The sequence below is a fragment of the Betta splendens genome, chromosome 6 (genome assembly GCF_900634795.4).
Source record: "Betta splendens chromosome 6, fBetSpl5.4, whole genome shotgun sequence".
NCBI lineage: Eukaryota > Metazoa > Chordata > Actinopteri > Anabantiformes > Osphronemidae > Betta > Betta splendens.
The window spans coordinates 9,347,812-9,371,448 of NC_040886.2; the positions used below are offsets into that span (position 1 = coordinate 9,347,812).

The 23,637-nt window shown below is 45.1% G+C and overlaps 4 protein-coding genes across 10 annotated transcripts; 1 reads left to right on the forward strand and 3 right to left on the reverse strand.

The window, feature by feature from the left end:
* Nucleotides 1–193: 193 nt before the first annotated feature.
* On the reverse strand, nucleotides 194–3,950 carry ube2na (ubiquitin-conjugating enzyme E2Na). The gene is made up of 4 exons (XM_029154702.3): nucleotides 3,791–3,950; nucleotides 2,046–2,292; nucleotides 1,522–1,662; nucleotides 194–1,204 (listed from the first exon to the last, which is right to left on the reverse strand). Exons 1-4 carry the CDS (start codon nucleotides 3,818–3,820, stop codon nucleotides 1,158–1,160), a joined length of 465 nt encoding a protein of 154 aa, XP_029010535.1. The 5' UTR covers nucleotides 3,821–3,950; the 3' UTR covers nucleotides 194–1,157.
* A 276-nt stretch (nucleotides 3,951–4,226) lies between these two features.
* On the forward strand, nucleotides 4,227–7,054 carry c1qtnf13 (C1q and TNF related 13). The gene is made up of 2 exons (XM_029154593.3): nucleotides 4,227–4,350; nucleotides 5,254–7,054. Exons 1-2 carry the CDS (start codon nucleotides 4,320–4,322, stop codon nucleotides 6,324–6,326), a joined length of 1,104 nt encoding a protein of 367 aa, XP_029010426.1. The 5' UTR covers nucleotides 4,227–4,319; the 3' UTR covers nucleotides 6,327–7,054.
* Nucleotides 7,055–7,210: 156 nt separating this feature from the next.
* On the reverse strand, nucleotides 7,211–15,247 carry nr1h4 (nuclear receptor subfamily 1, group H, member 4). Of its 7 annotated transcripts, none has more exons than XM_029154588.3 (11): nucleotides 15,038–15,247; nucleotides 14,454–14,627; nucleotides 12,084–12,461; nucleotides 10,893–11,033; nucleotides 10,716–10,745; nucleotides 9,809–9,951; nucleotides 9,626–9,724; nucleotides 9,438–9,537; nucleotides 9,173–9,319; nucleotides 7,819–7,932; nucleotides 7,211–7,735 (listed from the first exon to the last, which is right to left on the reverse strand). In XM_029154588.3, the coding sequence occupies exons 2-11, from the start codon at nucleotides 14,548–14,550 to the stop codon at nucleotides 7,497–7,499; spliced, it is 1,488 nt and encodes a 495-aa protein (XP_029010421.1). In that variant the 5' UTR covers nucleotides 14,551–14,627; nucleotides 15,038–15,247; the 3' UTR covers nucleotides 7,211–7,496. The 7 variants fall into 7 exon arrangements, with proteins under 7 accessions (XP_029010421.1, XP_029010419.1, XP_029010420.1 ...); XM_029154586.3 differs by having other exon boundaries at nucleotides 10,716–10,748; XM_029154587.3 differs by lacking the exon at nucleotides 15,038–15,247 and adding an exon at nucleotides 14,990–15,004 and having other exon boundaries at nucleotides 10,716–10,748.
* A 1,017-nt stretch (nucleotides 15,248–16,264) lies between these two features.
* Nucleotides 16,265–23,637, reverse strand: slc17a8 (solute carrier family 17 member 8). The gene is made up of 12 exons (XM_029152984.3): nucleotides 23,172–23,637; nucleotides 22,444–22,696; nucleotides 22,062–22,180; nucleotides 21,222–21,336; nucleotides 21,057–21,144; nucleotides 20,363–20,449; nucleotides 19,810–19,952; nucleotides 19,575–19,724; nucleotides 19,339–19,471; nucleotides 18,993–19,103; nucleotides 18,483–18,610; nucleotides 16,265–18,149 (listed from the first exon to the last, which is right to left on the reverse strand). The coding sequence occupies exons 1-12, from the start codon at nucleotides 23,270–23,272 to the stop codon at nucleotides 17,820–17,822; spliced, it is 1,758 nt and encodes a 585-aa protein (XP_029008817.1). The 5' UTR covers nucleotides 23,273–23,637; the 3' UTR covers nucleotides 16,265–17,819.

Below are 23,637 nucleotides of genomic sequence, written 5' to 3' on the forward strand. Positions count from 1 at the left end.
TAAATAGGAGGCCCAGAATATTAGAACCACCGCATATTATTATGCTTTCCAGAACGACATTCATACACGACAAGACATTTATCAAATTACTAACAGTCTTAACTTAAAATGCATTGGAACTTTTCCCTTACCTGTACCTTCAAGTAACTCTTGAAATAACATAGACTAGCAGCAGTAGTAGCAGCAGCAAATATTATATCCAGGAAGCTGTTTATTATTCAACACATTTTATTTACACAACATAAATGTTTGCAGATGAGCAGTGTCATAGCATTGTGACAGAAGGAAAACGTCTCCCTTCCAGAAAAAGACCAATCATGACAGTCTACAGTCAAATCCTCATTTATTCCCCCAGGGTATAGGTCAAATGCACATTCACTTTCCCGCACTGCTGGTATCAATACAGTTTCAATTATTTTTTAAAAAAATTCGTTTTTAACTAATTATTATTATTATTATTATTATTATTATTATTATTATTATTATTATGACCTGACAACGTAGGTCTTTCCATTAAGCCCCCATCATTAGACATCTACTGAGGACAAAAATTAAGAAAGCAGAGTAATTAGTATGGCAACAAGTTTCACAATAGAAAAGACAGGAAACTGTGATAAAACATGTTATGTGATCCAACCTAACCTCTGGAGCAGCAGAGAATTAATGCAGCAGGCTTAGTTTGCGTTTAGCCTTGTTATCGTGCACTTGATGAAGCCAAATGCTACAGGTAATTAGTTTTGTCCTGTCCTCACCCAGGGGAGTTAATAGTAGTTAGCTGCACTAAAAACAATAAAGGTAAAATACGTGAGCACATGTAGTCAGTGTCTCCTGAAATGTTGTGGGCCCAAAGCACAGTATGAGTCTTACGACCTCCTTTCCTCACTTGATGCACGTGTTCATGCAGCAAAGTCAATGTACAAAAAAGCCAGGTGAGTAGATGTCAATCGTCTGCACATGCATTTTGACGATAGTGGGTTTCGACAGAGATGCGTTCTTATTAGTGTGCATTCAAATCACCACTTGTCAATCGCTGTATTTGTTTGCTGTAACAGTTTGTTAATTATTTAATAAGGTGTCCCTTAAATGCAAATTTAAGATGAGGCCTTGGCAAACCGCGACAAGTGCTCACGTCTGACCTCCGCTTGTGTTGGGATGCTCTACACCTCATTTTTGTTTCCAGCATAAAGCCTGGTCCACGACTTGGCTGCAAAATAAAACAAACAAATGACTAAGACACAAACACTGTAATTGCTATTAGCAGCTTTAGATTTAGATTGTTAGCTCATTAATGCACCAGAAATGACCACAAAAAAGCTGCTTACAACCTTTTAAACCTCTGTGTTGAGTCCCAATGAATAAAAAAAGAAACTACAACTAAAAATAGTCAAATCACTGTTTACCATGTAGAAATTAAAAAATAAAATAAATGACATTTTTTATTTTATTATCATTTTATAAATATTGTTTGTTTTTTCCACAAAACATAAGGAGCCCTCAGCTGGACCTGGTCATCGCTCTCACCTGTTTCTATGGCTTCAGCTTCGTTGGACTTCCACTTCTCTGCAACATCATTTGCTAAGGGATCGTCAGGGTTGGGTGCACTTAGTAAGGCCTGGATTGAGAGGAGCACTGTACGAATCTGCAGAGCCGGTGACCATTTATCTGAAGAAAAAAAGCGGAGGAGGGGAGGGACGAGACAGTGGTCATACGAAGCAGCAGTGGCTCAAAGCACCACACGGAGTCACAGCTACAAAGCCTTTGATTTTTTGGGCAGATAAAATTGGCAAATTCCTCACTTCATTGACAGGTCAAACATCAAGCGGCACAATACACACAGGCTTCCCTAGAGTAACAAGCCGGACTCAACAGACCAAACACACAATACATAGAGTAACTGATGAAGCTCAATTGTTGTTTCAATCAAAACCATCACAAGAGGAATACGTGTGTTTTACTGAAGCATAAATAATGAATAGCACAAATATGAGAAGGGAGTGAGTGAAAATCATACACAAAAGTAGAGACATTATAATGTAATGCATTACCTTTTAAAATGTCTAGACATATTCTTCCCAACTTGTCCACATTGGGATGATATATTTTGGTCATGAAGCGTACTTTAGGAGCTGCCATGGGATATTCCTCTGGTAAAAAGAGTTCAAGTTTAAACGTGCCCCCCTCGAACGGTGAGTCCTGAGGTCCAGCAATGACCACATGAAAGTAGCGTGCATTGCCCTCATCCGGCTCCGCTATTATGCCTGGGACAGGCTCTGCAATCAAACGCTGAGTTTCCTGGGATAAAGGAAACAACGAAAAGCAATACCATCACTATCACGAGGCCCCAGTCAGGTATATTCTAGAATAAATAAATCAGATGAGAAATAAGTGATATGAATAATCAGTTATTGATGGCTGAGGCTCCATGTGACAGAAGCAACATACATGTATAGAAACACATCTATACTACGGGTAATATAAGAGGTACAGGTCACTGACTTCAATGATATTACGAATCACAGCTAACTGCGAATGGAACAAAAAGCATCAAAAGGTGCTGCCACGACCCACCACTCGTGTTTGTGACACATTTTTTTCCTGAATGCATCTGGGAGCGAGATTCCTGAAATGTTTCAGATAACCCACAGACAAAACCATGCAGTCAAAACACAGACTGGAGAGAGGCTCCCAGTCCCAGTCACACGCTCTGGGGGCTCAAGGGCTCGGTCCACTAAGTACCGTTCCCAGCAACCCCCCCCCTTTTCCCACCAGCTCCAGTTTGGCCTTTGCTTACTCACCCACCTGTGCTACTTGTCTCATACCAGGCTCCTACAAAGCTACACAACAAATTTAATTTATTTTATTTGTGCGGTTCAAGTTTGATTTAAGTAGTGCAACTAAATTAATGTCTAGGCAGAAGGAAACTATAATGTAGGTGCTTTCCAATAACAAGCCTCCAGACTAATCAACACTATATTTTTGCCTGCTGGTCAAAAATGATTGAATGAATGAACTGAAAATGAATAAATGTCCACAATGGTATTAGAAACATTTGGAGGCTTTGTGAAACACAGTGAGACTTAAACAGTCCCAAGTGAATTCTCTCAGTAGCTTAAGGTTGTTTTATTTGCATTCATGACTTCTAGCTTTTGACTTTCTGCCCTAAGATACCACTTAAAACGTCTAAACCCTTAGAATAAAATGCAAGTGACGTCAGACACAGCAGCATTATGAAGTTGATACGTCAGACTTCTGTGGCGATGATGTGACGGAGTATCAAGTCTGAGCCCAACAGCAGCATCCTCTCACTTGCAACGCTGCCACACACAGTCACCACACGTGTTAATGGACTTTTCCCCCCAAAATAAATTGCTAATACCTAAGGCTGAATAAGAACACGTGAACATTCCACCCAGAGTCCAGGCACTGGACAACGTTAGCATAGCTAGCTGCAAGTGTTACTGTTTTGATGACTCAAAGCTAACAGGCTAGTCGGGATAGCATGCCTATCTTTGTAAGCATCACAATCTGACCAGCAGCGACTCCGGAACACCACTGTGCGTTCATCAAGGAAGCCGAAGCCGTGCACCCGTGCCTCGGTGTATCATCAGCTCAGTGCATCTGTGCACCGGGAGCGAACGGAAGTTCTAACGGCCAGCTGGACGCTAACGTTAGCACAGCAAACCGTCCACTAGGAGCACCAGCAGAGAACGCAGGGTGTCCGCTGTGCGTAGAGATCTCAGACGTGACAGAAAGGCCACGCGCGCTGCCGTGCCATGTATGAAATATTTACCTTAATGATCCTGCGAGGCAGCCCTGCCATCTTGTCTTAATTGCGGACTTTTTAGCTGCCCGTTGTTGGCATTGACAGCGAACGCACGTCTTCCGGGTCCGTTACGTCATGACCGTGGACCGAGGAGGGATGGAGAGAGCACGCGCCACCAGAGTTTAACCAGTGAAGAACAAAGTTAAACTGGTGTAGGAACCAGTGTGCAACCACAGTTTATATTATAATTAATATTATATTATTAATATTTAATAAAAATTATGGAAAATCCTGTGTGTTTTTATTATTATTCATTTCCAGTTTGCACATTTCCTTTTGACTATCTGATTTAGACAAAATAAAGAATGAATTAGACCTAACACATCCTCTGGCCAATAGGACGGGATCATGCAGCTGAATGGAAAGGACAGGGAGCTCCTCCTCCTGACATTTCTGTGTGGACAAAAGCTTTGCCTTTGAGCGTGAGACCTGTAACGAGCACAGTGCAGCAAACTAAGAAGAAGTTTATTTTAAAATTTGGACCAAGAAGCAAATCATGCCATTTCTGCCTCACTTTAGTCTGAAAGGTGAGTCTGAATATTTAATTTAATCAAGTTGTGTGAAGAAATAGAAACATAGTAAGAAATGTGGAATCTGTATTGACAGGGTTATAGTAATATAGTATTACTGGACACTATAGTGTCAGACCTCATCTCGCCTAGTTTGCCGTGTTACATGTTGCCTATTTGCAACACAAATTAATTCTACTAAATAAAAGATATACCTTAAAATGCTGTAAAATCTTTCACAGCCAAACAGTTGAAAGGTCAGAGTCACTAACTGAAATACGTTTTCTTTTCTTCTTATCTAATGGATTAATTAATGGAAACTCTACAATCAATCTGATGTGAAATGTTTAAAAGCTTCTTTTGTGATTTTAGATCTTCTCTAATTAAATAACAGGAACCCACTCATATAAACCATACAAAGACCATGATGCCGTTATTTTAAATATGAACTTGTAATGATTATACCAAGCAAATTGCGGCCACTTATGAACACTTTAAGGACATTGCTAATTCATTCTTTCAGTGATGTCTGTTGGAATTCTGCTCTGCTCCACCTCTAAAACTTTCCATTGTTAACGCGCACAGTAACAGATGAACCAGCACCTATTGTAGTCCCTTCTCAGTGCACAGTGAGTGAACAGAAAGTATGAGCCGCATTACAGCGGCTGCTGCTCACACCCAATGCTTGATATCTAAGCTCTATCTCAATATAGTTTTGTCAGACCCAAGTATCAAACTGAATATTTTAGATATACAATATGAGTTAAGCTTATCTGATCCACCATAAAGATGTGACAGTGCTTATCCTTCCTCATCTGCCTTAGCAGGAAAGACAAAATGAGTATCTCAAATATCCAACCTAATCATACTTTTATGTCCGTCATCTTTAAACACATTTGTTTCCCCTCCTTTTTTCGTCAGCTCACTGGAGCACAAACGGCTTCCTGGTACTTTCATGGATCATGATCTCCTGCTCTGGAACGGTTTCACCCCTCCACGCGCCTCCGGCCGGCCAGCGTCTCCGCTCCGCCTTCTCTGCCACGCAAACCAACAGCGTGGTGGGAGACAAGCACAAGGCCATGACCTTCAACCGGCTCGTCGAGAACATCGGCGGGGACTTCAACCCGGACACCGGACACTTCCGCTGCCGCATCCCCGGCGCCTACTACTTCTCCTTCTCCGTGGGGAAGTTCCCGAAGAAGATGCTTTCTGTCATCCTTGTGAAAAATGGGCAGGAGGTGCAGGCCATGGCGTACGACGACTACCGCAAGAGAGGAAGGAAAGTTCAAAGTCAGAGCGTAATGATCCATTTGAAAGAAAAGGACACAGTGTGGCTGCTCCTACAGCAGAGTCCTCAGTACGCTTTGTACAGCAATGCAGGTCCTTACATCACCTTCTCTGGTTACCTCATCTACCCTGAAATCCCCTCAAGCACCTACATCAGCAACCACCTGTCCCAGGTAGGGCTGTCCTACCCCTACTGCCCCCCTCAAGCGGATTCCCACGCCCAGGGTCAGGCATCAGAGCCGCCGCGGTCGGCCTTCTCTGTAGCCAGGACCTCCACGCTCATGGGCCAGAGCAGCAGGCAGCAGTCCAAAGCACCCATCAGCTTTGACGTAGAATACGTCAACATCGGAGGCCATTTCAACAAGACCTCCGGCAGGTTCACGTGCCGCTTCCCAGGGGCTTACTTCTTCGCCTTCACCGTGGGCAAGCACCCTCGCAAGGCGGTCTCCGTGAAGCTGATGACCGGTGAGGGCGAGGTGCAGGCCATGGTGTACGACGAGGACACGTCCAAGAGGCGGGAGATGCAGAGTCAGAGTCTGCTGCTGTCGCTGCGCCGGGGCGACAGCGTCTGGCTGTACAGCCAGCAGGACGAGCGCTTCGCCGTCTACAGCAACCAGGGCAGGTACACCACCTTCTCCGGCTTCCTGGTTTATCCTGAGGCAGAACCGCTCACCCCTCCAGCCAAGACGGACAGAACTTACTTTTAAACGGCTTTTTTTTTAATCATTTTGTTGAATCTTGATTCTGTGGTCAGTATAGTTTCTGTTTAATTTCCTTACATTTTAGGAGAGTCCAATAAATAATATTATTCCAATGCATATTGTTGTATCTACATTAGTCCACAAGATGGTGTTGTCATACAATCATGGACACCAACCAGCAGACGATGTCCATTTCTGTTTTCAAAGTGCAATTTGCTCCAAAACACAAAATGTATTATGTTTGCTAGTAAAAAACATAAATGTAAATTGTGTAAAGTTTATTTTCTGTAAAATTTAGCACTGTAATACTTTAAGTAAACTGTGACTGTAAGTCATTTTACAGACTGTCTCTGTACTGATGGTTGATGTGTTATTTCCAAATAATCTTTTACAGGCTAAAACGTCTGTATTTATTCAATCATGTTACAGTGAGTCCAAAGTAAACAAATCTGTACGGCTCTTAAGTGCCACATGGGGACTGTGGGTTAGGACTTACTGCTATTACTACTCCAGGTGGCGGAGTTTCTACTATTATATTCACGGATTCCCTTTGGACATCAACAGTCGTCAATAATTCAAAAATGTTTATTGAGATGATGTTTTAGTAAAACTACTGTGAGAAGGAAAATATGTAAAAATCTTTCGTTAGTACCAGGTAAACATTATGTCTTTTGTTGAATTATTGATTTCTGACCAATAGATAGAAAACTATTTTACTATTTTCCAATGTAAACTCTTATTTCTTTGCAGAAAATACATTATGTTTTCACTTTTACCAATAAAAAAATAAAGGCAACCTTTCACAAAAGCATCATCTTTGCTTCGTATGCGTTCCAGTGTTTCACTAATCTCACTTATCTCACTGGGCTTTCCACATATTTCAAATGATGCACAGTAGACAGAACATGAAGCTTTGTTGAAAAAACTATGAGAGTCTCTGAAGCCTAAGGCTAAATGACAAAGTAAAGAGACGCGATGTTGGTCTGCGCGTGGAAGAAATCCTTGAGCAGAATTAACACAAACAGCACTTTAAACAGTCCCAGAGTCAACACATGACTAATGGCATCAAGGTCAGGCAGCACAGGGACAAACAGGTTGTGCGCATTTGGTTCCACTACAAATATGTGCTGTAGTAGGACAGTGTCTGTCTTACAAGTGTTAATGTTCACCCCTGCGTCACTGCACGTCCCAGATCTCGCAGAGCAGGGGGGTGAATTTCTGGTCGTTCATTCTCCAGGACGTGAGCATCTCCGTGTGGTAATGGTTGAGCGTTCTCAGCTCCGTCAGGCGGCCCAGGAGACGAGCGAAGTACTGCGGCTCCCGCGGATGATGCAGGGCGCACAGCTTCCTCAGCACCTCCAGCATGGGCTCCTGGAGCCTCTCCACGGCCGGGTGGTCCTTCACAAAGGGCCGATCTGGGGACGGACCACCACACGCATGATCAGGGATGCCGACAATGAGAAGCCAGAAGCTGTCTGGACCAGTGAGCTGCTCGTACCTGGTGTCAGGATGGTTACAGCTGTGAGCAGAGCCTGCTCCTCCTGCACCATGTGGAGCTTGCCAATGCTTTTGTAAAAGTTGAACATGGGGGTCATGAATTCCTCCGAGATGCCTGCGAAAGAAAAGACTCATTCACAAACGGAAAAAAATAGTCTTTTGGGCTGGTTTAACGCGAGGGAGCGGCTTTAATCCCGTAATCACTGTTAATTATTAACATAAACGCTAACAGTAGTTTCAGCTCCTGCACAGCTCAATAACACTGGCCTAGTTTAGATCGCAGATACAGTATGTGGCTCCAGCACACACACAACAGAAGCATCAGTAGCAAGCACGGCCAATCAGCTGTGAGAGTTTGACTCAACTTATAATACTTCAAATTATGAACCTGAGTTTAATTTGATTTACTGGAAAACATAATAGAGAACAAATTGAAGATACATATTATCTGCTAAAGCTATTCTAAATATTAGAGCTGGATTTATAATCTGTGAATAAAAACCATGACTGGATCTGCGTTCTATTGACTGGATAAAAAGACAATAAATACCACAGAGCTTCCCTAGTTGGGTTCGCTTTCTGACACTGGCCACGGCTTCTGCTTATGATGCTCTTCGTCTAGCAGAGTTTGACACATCATCAGGCATCCAGAAATGCCAGCAGGCCTCAGAGGGAGAAGAGTGGACAAAAGCACTCGTGATGTTTTGATAAGGAACAATGGTCTCCTTAGACAGCTCTGCTCCCTCGTCCTCCCAGACTGGCCTTTAGTGTGAATATCTGCGGTCCATTCAGGGAACCCAGTGACGCACACACACCCCTGCCATCGCTGCTCTAGCCTGTCTAACTGTCCAGCCCCGGTGACATAATGACACCCTGCATACATATTTGATATATGTGCAGAGGGCGCAGCGCTGAAACCGCTCGGATTTGGAAAAAGCCTTTCCGCGGCAACTTCTGCCACACACACACACACACACACACACACACACACACACACACACACACACACACACACACACACACACACACACACACACACACACACACACACACACACACACTTAACCTGCGTGAAACTACACCCTGCCAGGGTAACCCACACCGAGGCAAAGCTCAACAGGTCAGCACACGTCTCCCAGCTGCATCGCACAGAGCAGGCCGCTCAATTATTAAAAGGAGGATCGGACTAGATGCGGCCGCTGGAAACACGAATGCCCCGACGACGAAGGAGCAGGTCCCGCAGCGGTTCCCCGAAGGTCATGAATCAGCAGAATCAGCTACAGTAGATGTTGGACGCTATGATTAGTTATCATCAGTTGTCAAGCATCTAACCAGCACCAGTCCGGCCCACTGACCGCTGTTGCGTATCCTCTCCTCCAGAACCTCTGTGTGTCCGTTGGGCATCTTGGTGCTTAAAACCTGAGCGGAGCGCAGAAACATGGCCTCCACAGCCGAGCCCTTCAGCAGAGCGATCTGATCCTCATGATCCAGAGACAGGAAGCCTGGCAGACGCACAGCACTCGTTACCAAAAGCAAGGGGCGATGAGGACATGGTGTTTTATTTTAGGTGGGACCTACAGTAAATATACCTAAACTATAAGAGTCTAAGGAAAAATTCACCTGGGATATTTTTAGTGAACTCCACCAGAACTTGAACTTGACTTGTTGCCATTTCTGTCAACAGGATGAAGTTTTCCTCCGCACTGTACTGTTCTTGTAGCTGTGAGGGAAACAGCGTTGATGACGGTGAACTAAGTGTGTTGTTGGGAGCCATATGGAGGTTATTACACATTCTTTATTGGAGTTACCAGTTTTTTGGTCACATCTTGAGGGATTTGATGTCTGTTATAGGAATCTACTATGACTTTCATGAAAGCCTGCTGCTCTTTGGTGATTTCAGCTTTCTCCTGCATTGAATATAAAAAGAAATCTCACTAAACAACATCAAAGTGGGCAGCATTCGCGCGAGGAACGCCGAAGGCGGCGACTACCTTCAGCAGTCTGGTGGTCGAGCTGACGTGTTTGCTGTCTGTGTTGTCTGCTCCCTCGGTTTCATCTCCGGTCGACTGCGCCGGCGAGGCCTTGGTGTTCTTCCGTAGCCTTTTGGATTTACACTGGATCTCTGTCAGCAGGCCTGGCACCGGAGACGAGGGCTCGTTACTCCATGGACACATATGGCGTTTAGTCATTTTCATTCATCATCAGACACGTTCAAGTTCAGTTACATAATCTTCATTTTTCACATTTCTACATCTGTTATACAGTAACTATGACTATGATATTACACCTTAAGCTCGCACCTATCAAATGTACCATAAGCAAGTTAACTCAAACAAGTGGTGAAATATAAAATAAAAACATAATATGACTTCTCAGTGCAGGTCAGTGGGGAGGGGAAAGAAAACCAAAGGAATAACCCCCGCTGTAGTAATTCACCATCTGTTTTTTCACACTACGAGCAAAAAGCTCTAATGTGCAGAGGTCTTGTCGGTGGTCATGAGAGGCTGCCACCCTGCAATATTCATCACTCCTTCCCTGCACTATTTATGAGCAACAGGAGTCCCGTCCATCCTCCGTCTCCTTTCAGCTGACAGCTCTTTATAGAAGCAACAGCTAATAATCCTCCAAAGGCCCAGACATTACACTACATATGATTTGTCAAACGTTTGTTTCCATATTGATGTGGCTTCCTATTTGAAAATGATCATCGCTCGCATCCCAAAAAACCCTCAACAGCACATTAAGTTACTTTTACTAGTAAATGCTTCCTAAACAAAGCTGAACCGCTTCTATTCCTGTCTTGGCAACGAATGCGGGACCTGTCTATTGTCTGTTGTGTGACATTCAATCCCCAGTAAAATTCAACAGCCCGTGTCAGAATGGAAAATGAGGGCTTACCGAGGCAGCCTTTGACAGCCCCTCTTGATGCTACTGAAAGAACAGCACAGTGCATCCAAGTGGAGTTTGAATTCATGCATGAGAGTAAGCAGCAATATTTACAGACGTTTTCATTCCTCAGCATATTGACTGGTAATTATTCCAGCGTCCAGCCACCATGTGGGTCGCAGTACTCACATTCAGCCAACATGCCCATTTCTTTGCACTTTCGGAGCCGACACTCCTGACACTTCCTGCGCATGTACATGTCCATCTCGCAGTTCCCACCGCTCTTGCATTTGTACACAGCGTTCTTTGTTATGCTTCGTCTAAAGAAACCTGAACACAGGAGAAACACCACAGTCATTTCACTACAGGTTAACTTATTGCTCTTCATCTAATCCGGCCTGATATTTTATGCAGTGGACAGAAAAATGAACACCTGAACCTAATACTAACAACACAATTACACGCTGTTCTAATAATGTCACAAAGAGAGTCCCAAGATGCAATGAACCAAAATAAACACGGACACCCGGTATAACTTTGGAACAGTTATTAGACATTCTGACATACGACATCAAACACAATGACAAAGCATTAGCGTAACTGAGCTCAGGTTGCCCCTGCATTGTACAGCAGAAAGCTGAGAAGGAACCCAATCTGGCAGCAGTAGCCCGTCCTCAGTCAAACGGCAGGACGGGCCTGCCGCCACTCTCCTGGCATTGTCCGAGCCCACAGCGTGGAATTACACTCACACCCCCTTCACCCGGTGGTTTAACAGGAATCACAGCAAATTCACGGAGTCATAAAAAGGAGATGAGACAGGGAGGAGACGCTGAAGGCCACAAACCCAGGCTGTCAGCAACAGGTTAATTTTTAAGTAGAGCACGGTTGTAAAGCGCTACTCTGCTGTAATAAGTTCTCATTTATCTTGTCTCAAGTCCAGCTGAGCCAGACCTGAACTGATAAACAGCAATTAATAATTATATGGATTTACTACCTGTTATACAACATACAATTTAAGATGGCATTAAGAGCAACAGGTCATTGTGCACAGAAGCCTGATGAATTGGCTGCATCTTCAAAAATAACTGGGACCTCCTGACTTCGAAGAGCTCCACAAACAATGAGTCAGTTGGATGAACTGATTAGACTTTAGCGCTCCAAAGACAGCGGTCACTGTGACCATATGTTTTATGAAACGTGGAGGAAACGTTATTATCACCTACAGTAGATCAAAGGATCAAAGGACCGTTCCTGCAGACTAGGAATAATATGTAATGTTTTGAAGCCCCTAATTCATTTTAAACATGGTGGCTTCACTGAATTGATAAGTGAAGTCAGACGTGTTCCTAATAAAGTGGTCAGTGTTGTTTCAACTCCCACCTTTGCATCCCTCACAGGTGAGGGCGTTATAGTGGTATCCGGAGGCCTTGTCTCCACACACCACACACAGTTCCTCCCCTTTGACCCGTCCGGGCTGTGACACGTGCCGGGTCCTCTTACACGCGACGGGCGCCACGTCCGACGACGACTCCTCCATCTCGCCGTCGCAGCTGCCGTCCAGAGGTCCTCGCTTCAGTTCATATATCCCTGTGTGCGAGTACCACTCGTCCCCGTTGTACTGCGGGTAGTAGTTCTGGGTGGGGTAGTAAGGCGTGGACATGATGGGCTCCATGGGGGGGTACTGCACGCTGGGATAGCTGCTGAAGGGCAAGAGGTCGGGATCCTGCAGCAGAGGACTGCCTTGGTCTGCCAGAATATCTAAGACACGAGGTGGAGAGCAGATGTTATTGATTAGAGCAACCTTAATCGTTTGGGGACGTTCCGACGTAACTGGAAGTCAGTCAAAAACGGGGATTTTTAAGAGCAACCCATGGAGCCTGGTGCCATTGAACGCTCCGTTCTGCCCAGAAGCGGTAGTCTGCATGGCGCACAGCACGTGCTATAAACCCATCAATGATTAACAACGGGCCGGGACACGGCTCACCGGGTCGCTGAGAGTGGCGTGTAAGCTCCAAACAGGCTGGAGCTTCTGAACCCGGTAAAAACAACGCAAATCGACATGTTGTTTCGTCAAGGTATATAATAATTATCACCAGACCCACGGGAGCCGTTAGGGTGGGACGATTGTAGGGGCCCACGAACTTTGAGGGGCCCACAGAGACCAGCTTTATTCACAATAACATCATCGTCAGTAACATATGAGATATCGTGAATTTATCTAAGATGAATTACAAACAGGACTAAATTACGGCTTATTTCTGCATCTCCGGTCAAATTACACCCCTCCTGCATTTACTGGATGGTTCTGTCCACCTGTATCCTACAGCTCCTTAATGAGATCGGAGCAGCAACGTTCTGGCCTAAAAGAAAGCACAAGAAAGCATAGATCCGGTCGCTAGGAACGAAAAGGGAAAAATAACAAATATTTTTTTAAAGAAAGGTTTGTTTATTCACGGAGCTTCCTATGTAGTATAGTGTTAGCGCTACTTCCGTAGCCGACATTGTGTACTGTCCTCGCAGCGCGTGCGCTATGTGCTGCTAGAAAACCAGCGAACAATAAAAAATGTCCACGCAATGCGTTCGTTTCTTGCATTATATTACACGTCGTAGACCATGAGCCGCTACCGTGTCTCCTTCTTACTGCTGAAGCTAGCTTAAAGACGGCAAATACGTCCAAGACGTGCTATTTGACGAGGGCGGTAAGAGCGCTCACTCGAACTACTTTCCAAGATCCAATTATGGAGCTCTCACTCTGACAAGTTTACAGAATTAATCTTTTAACACTTTTCCTCCTCACCTGAAAGGCATCACGCTCTAAATTCAATAGCGTACGTTTTTCACAAATGAAAATGAAATGAAAATAATTTTGACTGAATAGTGATACGTTATTGTCCAGGCAAATAATGACTAATTATGCAGCTACATTCAAACTCAAAACCTCAATGTCACCAGCCTCGCATTCTATCTAACTGCACCAACCAGCCAACTTAAAAGGTGGTGGTCTGTACTGTTAATAAACCGTAGTGCCTGACAGCTCATAGGGCCCAGAACTGCCAGCGGCGCCCCGATCAGACCCCTGGGTCAAACAATGTGTGGTGCCGTCGTACTGTACGAGCCTCTGTTCACTAAGCTACGTCTGTAAAGCACCACTGACCTGTTGAGGACGTGGTCTGGACCATGGCCATCCCTGTGTGACCACCGCCACAGACCCTTCACAGGCTTCACTGCTTCATTCCTGCGGTCCGGTTCTGTTCTGCGCCTCAGTACGTCCTCCGTGTCTGACTAGAACGCTATTTATCCTTGGAAAGCAGTCTTTTATGGACGACGGTGGAACACTGAGCTACTTGGCACTTGCTTGAGTAATCTGAGGGGGGGCAAAGGTTCCTGCAGCTACTCATTAACCACACAGCCACATTTCTTTACATCATTACAAGCAGCTGGCTGATTTTCAGCTTTGGACCGTGGTACTGGCTCACTGCTACTGTATAGACCTTGGGGTGGTAGAAGGCCCTGAACCTATGCCTCCCTTCGTTGTTGGACTTTGGAGTTTTCAATACATTTTGACTTATTATGAAGCCTGTTATCATGTGGTAATATACTGTTCACTGTAGGGTTGCAGTCGCTTGCTATTAGCCCCAACAGACGACAGTAAACACCGTTCTGTCACACTGACATCAGCCTGTTGGTGCCACAGTGTTTGAGTTGGCGCGAGCCACTTCGCTAGTCCTGTCCCGTCTTCCTGTGACTTACCAAACAAATGGGAGCCGTCTGCAATGGAGAAGTCATCGCCGGGTGGGAGCTGCAGCGGTCCCACCACGTTGAGGTTGGAGCCCACCCACTCATTCATTCAGGAGAGTTGTTGGGCGCCAATTCAGAAGAGGCGATTTGGACTGGGTCAGAGCTGTGGCGCGCGTCCGCTTGTTTCTGAAACAGTACAAAGATAGTGTAGCAGGTAGTAGACGGCCTGACCACTCGTACAGGTCTGCAGAATCCTCCCACACGATGTTCAGTAGCAGACTTCAGGCAGGTGTCTCCATGTATATAAGGTCAGAAAAGGTCTCGTCTGCTACGGTCTCAACATTTACTCTACATACACATGTACAAACAAGTACATACTGAGATTATTTTGTACTTCTGAACTGAAAAATGAACTTGTCTTCTTATGAATAACAGGTTTAAACGCAGGCCTGCAGAGCGGTCACAGTGTGACACAATCATTCTACGGCCTCACACATCACATTTTTAATCAACTCTGTAATTTCCCCTGAGATAAAGCAGCAACCCACCAGGATCCAGTCCGGCGGCCCACACAGCAGCCGAACATTCCTCTCTACCTGTTAAACGCAGTGTGAAATACGTCCGCGCTCGCCCCTGCGGTTCTTGCCGTCCCCTGGTCTGCTGTTGTTTCTGCCCGCGCCTTGGTTCCTCGGCATCCACCCGATTAGCTACTGTACAGCTCCACCAGAAGCTTCTAATGAACATAAAGCTGTTTGCGGTTGGACTCCAGTGAGAGTGTGCGTGTGTGTGTGTGTGTGTGTGTGTGTGTGTGTGTGTGTGTGTGTGTGTGTGTGTGTGTGTGTGTGTGTGTGTGTGTGTGTGTGTGTGACCAGTTGAGGTCAGGGAGAGAGGGATGGTGGTTATTAATTAAACTGTCCATGTCTCCCCACCCCCCACCAGCCACCCCCACCCCAGTCATTAAGCCCCCCCCCCCAAAATAAAATCCCTCTTTATCTTAACAGGCCGTCCAGTGAATTGTCCAGCATGACATAAATCACACAAACATCCCACATGGCACATACATGCACCCATTAGCTCAACATGAGCAAACTGGACACAGGCTTTTCTATCAGTGCAACAGTTTATGTTGTTTTATCTTTGAATGAAAACAGAGGATTATGGTGTGTGTGCACGTTTGTCCCTGTATTACGCCTTCAGTCCGTTCCTTTTGTGCCGATGTGGTAAATACAGCGTGACATTGAGCGAAGGCGGTGCGGGGATCTGCGTCACCTGTCCTTGGACTGCTCAAAGGCACGTCGTCGTGTCACTGCTGCCTGTGCCCTGTTGGATTCTGCTGGTACATTCGCACCTCGGCCTACCTGCTCTGTTGTCTTTGTGCGCTCCAGCATGAACATGCACCTGGCAAATGAAATTCTTCTTATCTTCATATTCCTTAATTTTTCCTAAAACTGTGGATTAATCATTGACTTGTTGCTCCATGCAGAGAGGCCCATCTGAGTCAATAGACACTCTGAAATAAATAGAACCTTTGCCATTGGCTGCTTGTGGACTATCTGGTCTGTGTTTGAGAGCATGTAAGTAATGGGTTTGCAGTGGATAAAACCCAACTGAATAAATAACATTATACATATATAACATTTTTCATATTTATCTTGATTTGGAAGACTGGAGCCAGTGTTGTGTGATGACATGGACACTGATTCTGACTGCAGTACACAAGTGTATACTGTACCTCAGACGTTCTCTGACCATGGGGCCCTGCATAGACTTACTGTATACGTGGCAGCATAATCCACAAAGCAATAATCATTAGAAGTGCATAACGTTTTTATATAAGTACATTCCACAAAAAAGTATTTTTTTTGTTTTAGGAGCCAATACTTGTAATTGAATTTGTGGTGAACATGAAGCAGGCTGAAAAGACAGATAAGACAACGGATGTTTACCGAACCATGATGAGAAACAGAGCAGTCATTGGATATTTAAAAATGTCTCCTCTGGGCTCAGTTATGTAAACAGACAGAGATGGGGAATGCTTATGTCGTTGAAAGTTTTCTTGTTACGATTACGAGCATCTAGTTTAACAAGTACGCTGTGACTTTATGGCAGATTTGTGTTAAAGTTTAAGAGGATAAAATATATGAACAAGAGCCACAAAAGAGACACAAACAATTTGTATAGGAATTCATAGTCCCCAGAAGATGAACTTTGTTGTCTTCATCTAGCACCATCATGAGCTTGAAAATTTACATTCTATGCAATAATCTTAATATAAAAGAGAATAGAAATGCAGTTTATTACATCCCCAGTGTGTTCAAACATAGTGCAAATCAAATCAATACTATGTCAAAGGAACAGAGAATAATTCACTGTACAAAACTGACAATGAGTGAATGGTTACAAGGAAACATTACGTTACATGACTTGTAGCAATAAACTGGGTCTCCAGGTTTCAAGCATCGGCAAGTTGCAAAAAGACAAACACCAGAAGGATAAATAGAGTTACACTATAGGTTTCACCAAAGAGCGTGTGCACTGAGCTCGCCATCAGCGCGTTTCACACAAACGGGGGGCGTGGGGAAAGCGGTGACCGGGTGCAATCATTCAGCAACAGCAAACACATACAAGCAAAAAACCAGTAAGGCTCGTAGCATTAACACTGGAGTCCGCTGTCAAATCCACCATTACATTCCACAGACACGTGGCTTTTCACGTTGCATAGCCGACGTGGGACGTTTCCCAGACTGGTTTAAAGTAAGCAGCAGGAAGTAAAGTCTGCGTTCATGTTTGCGCAGATGGAGGGTGATCAGTGCAAACGTCTGGTCTGAAAGCTGATATGTTTGTCTAACACAGCAGGGGGCGACCCGCCAGCGTCTGTACTGTACTTTCTACCGTATTACACATGCTACTTTACAGTATAGGTGAGTATTCAGCTGGTTCTATTTGTGCTGATGTTTCCTTCTTTTTTATTCAGACTCTTTTGAGTTGGGGCAGAGGCTTCGATGTGTCGTAGCAGGAGGCTGCACAGGTGACGGCATCTGAGACGTTGCTCGGGTCACAATGGAACCGTTGCCAATCACGGCTGTGCGTTTCCTACTACAACAACTCAAAGTGCTGTAAAAAAAGGGCCATTGGTTTGAAATGAAACCCTACGAGGTTTCAGATTTACTACTTAGATGTGTGTTGTTGTGTTTTCTATGATACTTATTTTCTGCTGACTATACAGTACATCACAGTCTCAGTGTTGTTTTTGACCAAAAATGAAAGAAGCCGGTCTTGAGGTACATATGCTGCAGCTTCTCATCCCTCTTCATTGACGTCTTGGACATTTCCTCATAAGCAAATTTCATTTATTGTTATTGTTTCCAAAGTTCAGAGTCACTGGTACTGGTCCTGGTAGTCCCCATTCCCATAATGCTCCTCCTCGTCTTGCGTGGTCACGCCTCTCTTCTTTTTCCAGCCCTGTTTGCGATTGAAGGAATTGTCCGTGGTTCCGTAACTCTTCTTGGGCGCCATCATGTTCTCGGTGTTGAGCTCCGACTCCTCGGCCAGCTCGTCTTCATCAATAATGCCACATTTATCCTCGCTTGTGCTCTCTGGGTTTGCCCAGTCCTGCTGCTCTCCCGAAGCAAAGATAGCATAAAAGATGACCCCTGAGTAATGCACCATGGCCGCAATAATAAAGACGTGCTGCCACTCCAGACGAGTCTGTGGGGAGATGAATGGAGTCAATGAATTTCCTTAGAAGCAGACGTGCTGATCTTTCACCGATGAGGTAGTGCTGTACTTTCCTCATGCCTCTGGAAACTGCATGAGTGCTGCATTGTGTATAATCTAATTTACAGCAGTTATTCTGCAAGAGCTAGTATCAATTATTAACAAAAACCTTCAGCGAGTGCAGGATTAATTCTGTAAGTTATTAAAAACCTGGAATATTTTAGACCTAAGCAAACGTCAGACAGACAACTACAACTGAAACAAATAATGATATTACAGTATATATAAAACCTGCGTTTTGTGATGGATATCAGGCTGTTATACCTTGTGTTTAGTCAACGCTCCAACGATCAGGGGACACACCATTCCAGATAACGTTCCCACCCCGTTAGAGATGCCCATCAGGATGCTGGCGTAGCGAGGAGCGATATCCAGGTGATTGACGTTAAAACCTAATAATAGAGAGCATCAAACATTATTATAGTAACAAACTCCGTTTGATGTTTGGGCATTTTTGCACGTTACAGACGCAAACATGCTTTAGATGCACATACATTTTTATTTTTTTGTTGCCTTGACAACAGTTTATGAAATATTCAGGCTGCCTGTGAAGGCTCGGCAGGCTGATGCATGCAGTGTACTGCATCACACCCAAAGGAAAAGTAGTACAGCAGTTCTCTTTTTAGGTTAACCGTTCAGAAGCCGAAAAGCACAAAGCATACAGGCATCACTGGACCGTCTCAAAGACCTACGTACAGTATATATCTAGGCTCGGTATACAAACACAGATCATATTTCTAGAGAAAGTTGACTGATTCTTTGGTGTAGAAATACCTGAGATGGCGAATCCACTGAAGCCTACAGCCAGGACGAGGAAGGAGATGGCGACACCTCGAGTGTGAGAGAAACCAACAACCAGCAGCAGAGTGGCCTCCATGCCAAACCCTGTGAAAGAGCAGGAGAACGGGTCGCGTACACACAGGATCCTGTAAATGACTGTAGTCGGCATTTATTATTCACTATTAAGAGACTGGGATTACTGATTCCATTAAAGCATTTAACTGATGGATTATTACAGGGGGTTGTGTTATGTGCTAAGACCTCAGCAGACAAATGAAGTCAGAGTTGGTTTGTTTTTGCCTTCCTTTTACATGATGCATGAGGAGCGGATATGACGTACCTCCACAGTTCATCAGCTTCCTCACGTTGGTGGTAGACATGATTTTGTTACTGCGTAGGAAGTCGGCCAGCTGTCCTCCAATCGGGACTACAATTGTCATGACCATGTGGGGGACAGCAGACAGGATGCCCACCTGGTGGGAGTTCACACAACCAGGAAATGACAATAAATAGATTGAACCATCTACTTTAATTGACATAATGTTTTAATGCCCAGTGAATTGCTGTGAGGACAACCTTGCTGATGGGGAAGCCGAAGACTTCCTCGAAATAAGCCGGCTGGCTGATGAGGAGCAGGTAAAAGGTCCAGCTGCGGCAGAAGTTGGCCACGATTATGGCATAGACAGGCATGGAGGTGAAGAACCGGCGCCACGGAGTCTTGAATTTCTGCCAATAAGCGACAGAAGTCATTGTACCTCAGGCATGTTTGTGCCTAGATTTGAATGAAATCATAAGAAACCCAAGTCCACACCTCAGTTACACTCAGCTGTTTCATGGTTTCACCAATAGTGGTCTCGATGTACATCCGCTCCTCGTCTGTGATCGTGGGGTGATCAGCAGGACTTCCATACGCCAGCAGCAGCCACATGATGTACCATATGATGCCAAAGACGCCTTTTCATGACAGCAACAAACATTAAGCCAATATTAGAATAGAATTACCCACACTTTCATGTGTTTTTCTAAGGTTTGTAGGGTTTTACAGAACAGTTATTAAAACATGCCCAGACCTTTTGTGGACCATGTAATTTTCATTATTAAACAGAAACGAGGAGGGAATGAGCCACGGTGCCCAGCCAGCGAAATGTTAATTCACATCAATAAATCATGAGATTATATCTGAGCAGCACCTGAGTAGGTTTTTATTAAAACACGTTTGGCAACTTGGAATTTTATGTGTTTAATCAAACTGTTAAGCATTCCTGATAACACTGAAAAAAACGCCGCTGCCACAGAGCGACGTAATGAAATCCACTTCAAATGCCGCTTACCTCACATCATGGACGCACGCGTGTGTGACTCACCGTAGATATAAAAGACCGACGGCCAGCCGACGTACTGAACAAGGATTCCAGCCAGAGGCATCGCGATCACTGCTCCTGCATAGGATCCTGGGAAGCGTTGGTGTGAAATATTACTCCTCAGCCATCATTAAGAGCATTAATTATATTAATATATGTACATAACACATCTGGTTTAAAAAATCTTTTAACTGTAACACTGTAGAGCCTGGTTTGAACAACACACCTACACCACACAAAGAAAAAGTGTCTTAATGAAAACAAACACATCAAAGAAACTCATCAGTTTCATTGGATAAATACTCTCATATGAGTCATTGGCGCTGCCATAACAGCAAAGGGTGTTTTAATGTGTTTTCTATTATCCAGACGGATTGATGAACTTTGTTGTTGTGAATAGAGCAGGGAGCATGAGAGTGCTTCGGATTCGTCAGCAACGCAACGCCTCATTGAGGAGAATAGAGGGAAAAAGAGCATCCAGGTGAGGCGCGTTCATTTACAGACAATGTCAAGAGGGTTTTGATGCCTGGGTTGTCATGGTACCAGCTGAAAGTGCAGCGGGGTTGTTTTAATTTGATGGGCCAGGCTGCATCTGCGAAACAAAACGCGGCCCGCCGGGTCCACTCCCACTCTGACTTACAGTGGGCGGCCGCGAGGAGCGGACAGAGAGGCTGCAAGACGCGCAGGAGTCGCTCACCGCAGAATGAAGTCGTGGCCAGACGACTGCGCTCCAGGGGCGGCGCCCATTTGGACCACATCCCATGGCATGCTGGGTAGGTGACCCCCTGGGGACAGAGCAAACGCAGGCGTGGACCTCGTTCACCCAGAACATTTAACTGACTATAAATAACATGGTTCTCACCTCCACCAAGCCCTGCAGGATGCGAACGAACATCACACAGCCGTAGTGGACCCTCGCTGCGGACGGGATGAACATGTTCAGGACCGACGTCAGGAAGATGGCGGCGCCAAACACCCTGGAGGAAAACCGCAGCGTCACCTTTTTGTCTTAATGACTCACTCACTCACTCACTCACTCACTCACTCACTCACTCACTCACTCACTCACTCACTCACTCACTCACTCACTCATCATCTCCAGTACAAACACCCTGGGCAGGTACAGATATTATACAGATATTCTGCCCTCCCACGGTTTAGAATCGCTGCATCTTGACTGATGTCTGAAATACAGCAGTCACATGCTCCCAAGTGTCGGGATGCGGAGCCTAAGTGACTGTAGATGTTTAATATCGCCTTGAGGTTCATCTGGAGCTCCGTCAGGCTCATGTGAGGCCGATCCCAAGTTTTTGCCTCAGCACCACAGTGCTGCCTAACCTCCCTCTGCTCCTTCACCTCTCCCTCCTTCCTTTGCTTTTTCCAGAGCAGCGTGTAAGTGACACTTGTAATATTCCAGCGGCTGGTGTTTCAGACAGAAATCAGAGGCAGGATCTTTCATTATTAACTCTGTCAGTGGCGTGTCCTCTTTTCCTGTGAAGCTTTTATTACAGGGCCGCTATCGGCTCCATCAGCAGCGCTCACCGCGCCGTTCAGCCTTAACCCGTTAACTGCACGGGCTCCAGGTGCTCCTCCCGGACCTTAGGATCCCGTGAACATGCAGCACGTCCAACTACTAGCTAAGCCGGAGACGGGGAAAAACCCAGCATCGCGATGTCAACAGAGAGGCGTTGTGAGCAGTGACCTGTTGGCAGACAGCTTGTTGGAGATGAAACCACCGGGAATCTGAGTGACGATGTAGCCCCAGAAGAAGGAGCCGTGGATCAGCCCCACCGTCTCCGGGTCCCAGTTGAACTGGGCTTTCTAGAGAGAAGAGGAGAGCTTTCAGAGGGAAATGAAAAATGTTCACAATAAACCCTCCACATTTTCAAAACAAGTTATTTATTTGATTTATTTTTTTGTCGTTGCTGCCAAACTCAAATATTAGATCAATTTTTCTGTGTAACTTATTTTATTTTTATCTGCTAAATTATCTCATGTTCTACTGTTATTTAAAAGAGATTTCAAATTTTCAAACAAATAAATAATTGATTGACATAAAATGGGATTAACCCAGCTGCAGCTACCTGAAGCACCGGAGTCCCATTGATATAAACCGTGTTGTTGTTCACCATCTCCACAATGGCCACGCCGAGGTTGCAGCGGATGCCGAAGGAGATGCAGAAGCCCAGTCCGCTGAGGATGGCTATGATGTAGCGCTTCGGCAGCCCGCCACAGCTGCAGTCCAGCAGCGGAGCAGGACGCGGCGCCGACGCCACCGGACGCCCGTCCTCCGTCAGTTCAATGTCCTCCTCCTCCACGTTGCTCCCATCGAGTTTCCTGGGAGCAAACAGCACAACCGTCAACATAGAGCCAAAGTTTTTTATATGATGGGCTCCTATTCAATATCACTTATCACAATATGACACTCCACTGTTTTACATTAAAACACATTATGGACACGTAAAACTGACAAAAACAAGATATTTCCTGATTTTCTTTATGGGTCTAACAGCCTCACACATACACACACCAGCGTGAAAAATGTATCAGATATGAAATATGTATTCAAGCCTTAAAATAAAACATGATTACATCACTGGCTTTGCCCGGCAATCACAGGAATCAAATATTTATTTATCGTCAGGATCTCTGGCAGCACGACGGGCAAATGTTTCTGTTCTCCTACAGGAGCATTGCTGTTTAAAAGAAATCTTGTCCACAATGAATTATGTACACAATGGCTCACTGCGCGCAATGAAACATCAAGCACAGACTTCATGCTTCTTAAAATTCTCTGGCTGAACCCACTCACCTTTGCAGTTTCCCCAGAGAATCCCCTACACTGTTCTTCACTTCCTCCTTCCCAGGCTTCAGCACCTGCTCCTTCAAACCCGCCAACCCCCCAAAAGGCATTTTTCTCTAGCTTTTTGTTTCCGCTCCCCTTGGTCTCAGAACAGTCTTGATAACTCACTCGACAGTTTTTAGTTTGAAAAATCTACTAGAACCTCTCCTTCATGTCTGAGGCTGTGGCACCGGTGCTTGGCTCCAGCTTCCAGTGGTGCCAAGGGTCTCCCTATGGCAGCGAGGACGTTCTCAGCCTCTCAGACAGGCTTCGGTGAGGAGCTGGAGGGTGGTCGACGGTGAAGTATTCCTTCGTCCAAAATACCATTCAGTCGTGGGCTCTGGGACTTGTTTAATCCTCAAAAGATCCATTCAAGGTTGGCAAAATAGGCAGAGTGCTGAATAAAAGTCTTGAGTCTAGTTTCTATTCTCTCGCC

Coding starts and splice junctions, on each gene's coding strand:
- ube2na (XM_029154702.3), bottom strand. CDS start 3,820: ATGGCAGGGCTGCCTCGCAGGATCATTAAG. Junction 2,293..3,790: donor TGCCTCGCAGGATCATTAAG/GTAAATATTTCA, acceptor CCTTTATCCCAG/GAAACTCAGCGTTTGATTGC. Junction 1,663..2,045: donor ATGTCTAGACATTTTAAAAG/GTAATGCATTAC, acceptor TTTTTTCTTCAG/ATAAATGGTCACCGGCTCTG.
- c1qtnf13 (XM_029154593.3), top strand. CDS start 4,320: ATGCCATTTCTGCCTCACTTTAGTCTGAAAG. Junction 4,351..5,253: donor GCCTCACTTTAGTCTGAAAG/GTGAGTCTGAAT, acceptor TTTTTTCGTCAG/CTCACTGGAGCACAAACGGC.
- nr1h4 (XM_029154586.3), bottom strand. CDS start 14,550: ATGAATGAGTGGGTGGGCTCCAACCTCAACGTGGTGGGACCGCTGCAG. Junction 10,749..10,892: donor AATGGGCATGTTGGCTGAAT/GTGAGTACTGCG, acceptor CTGTTCTTTCAG/TAGCATCAAGAGGGGCTGTC. Junction 9,538..9,625: donor AAGATGTGACCAAAAAACTG/GTAACTCCAATA, acceptor TTTCCCTCACAG/CTACAAGAACAGTACAGTGC.
- slc17a8 (XM_029152984.3), bottom strand. CDS start 23,272: ATGCCTTTTGGGGGGTTGGCGGGTTTGAAGGAGCAGGTGCTGAAGCCT. Junction 21,337..22,061: donor AACAAGCTGTCTGCCAACAG/GTCACTGCTCAC, acceptor GTTTTCCTCCAG/GGTGTTTGGCGCCGCCATCT. Junction 19,104..19,338: donor GAAGCTGATGAACTGTGGAG/GTACGTCATATC, acceptor GCTCTTTCACAG/GGTTTGGCATGGAGGCCACT.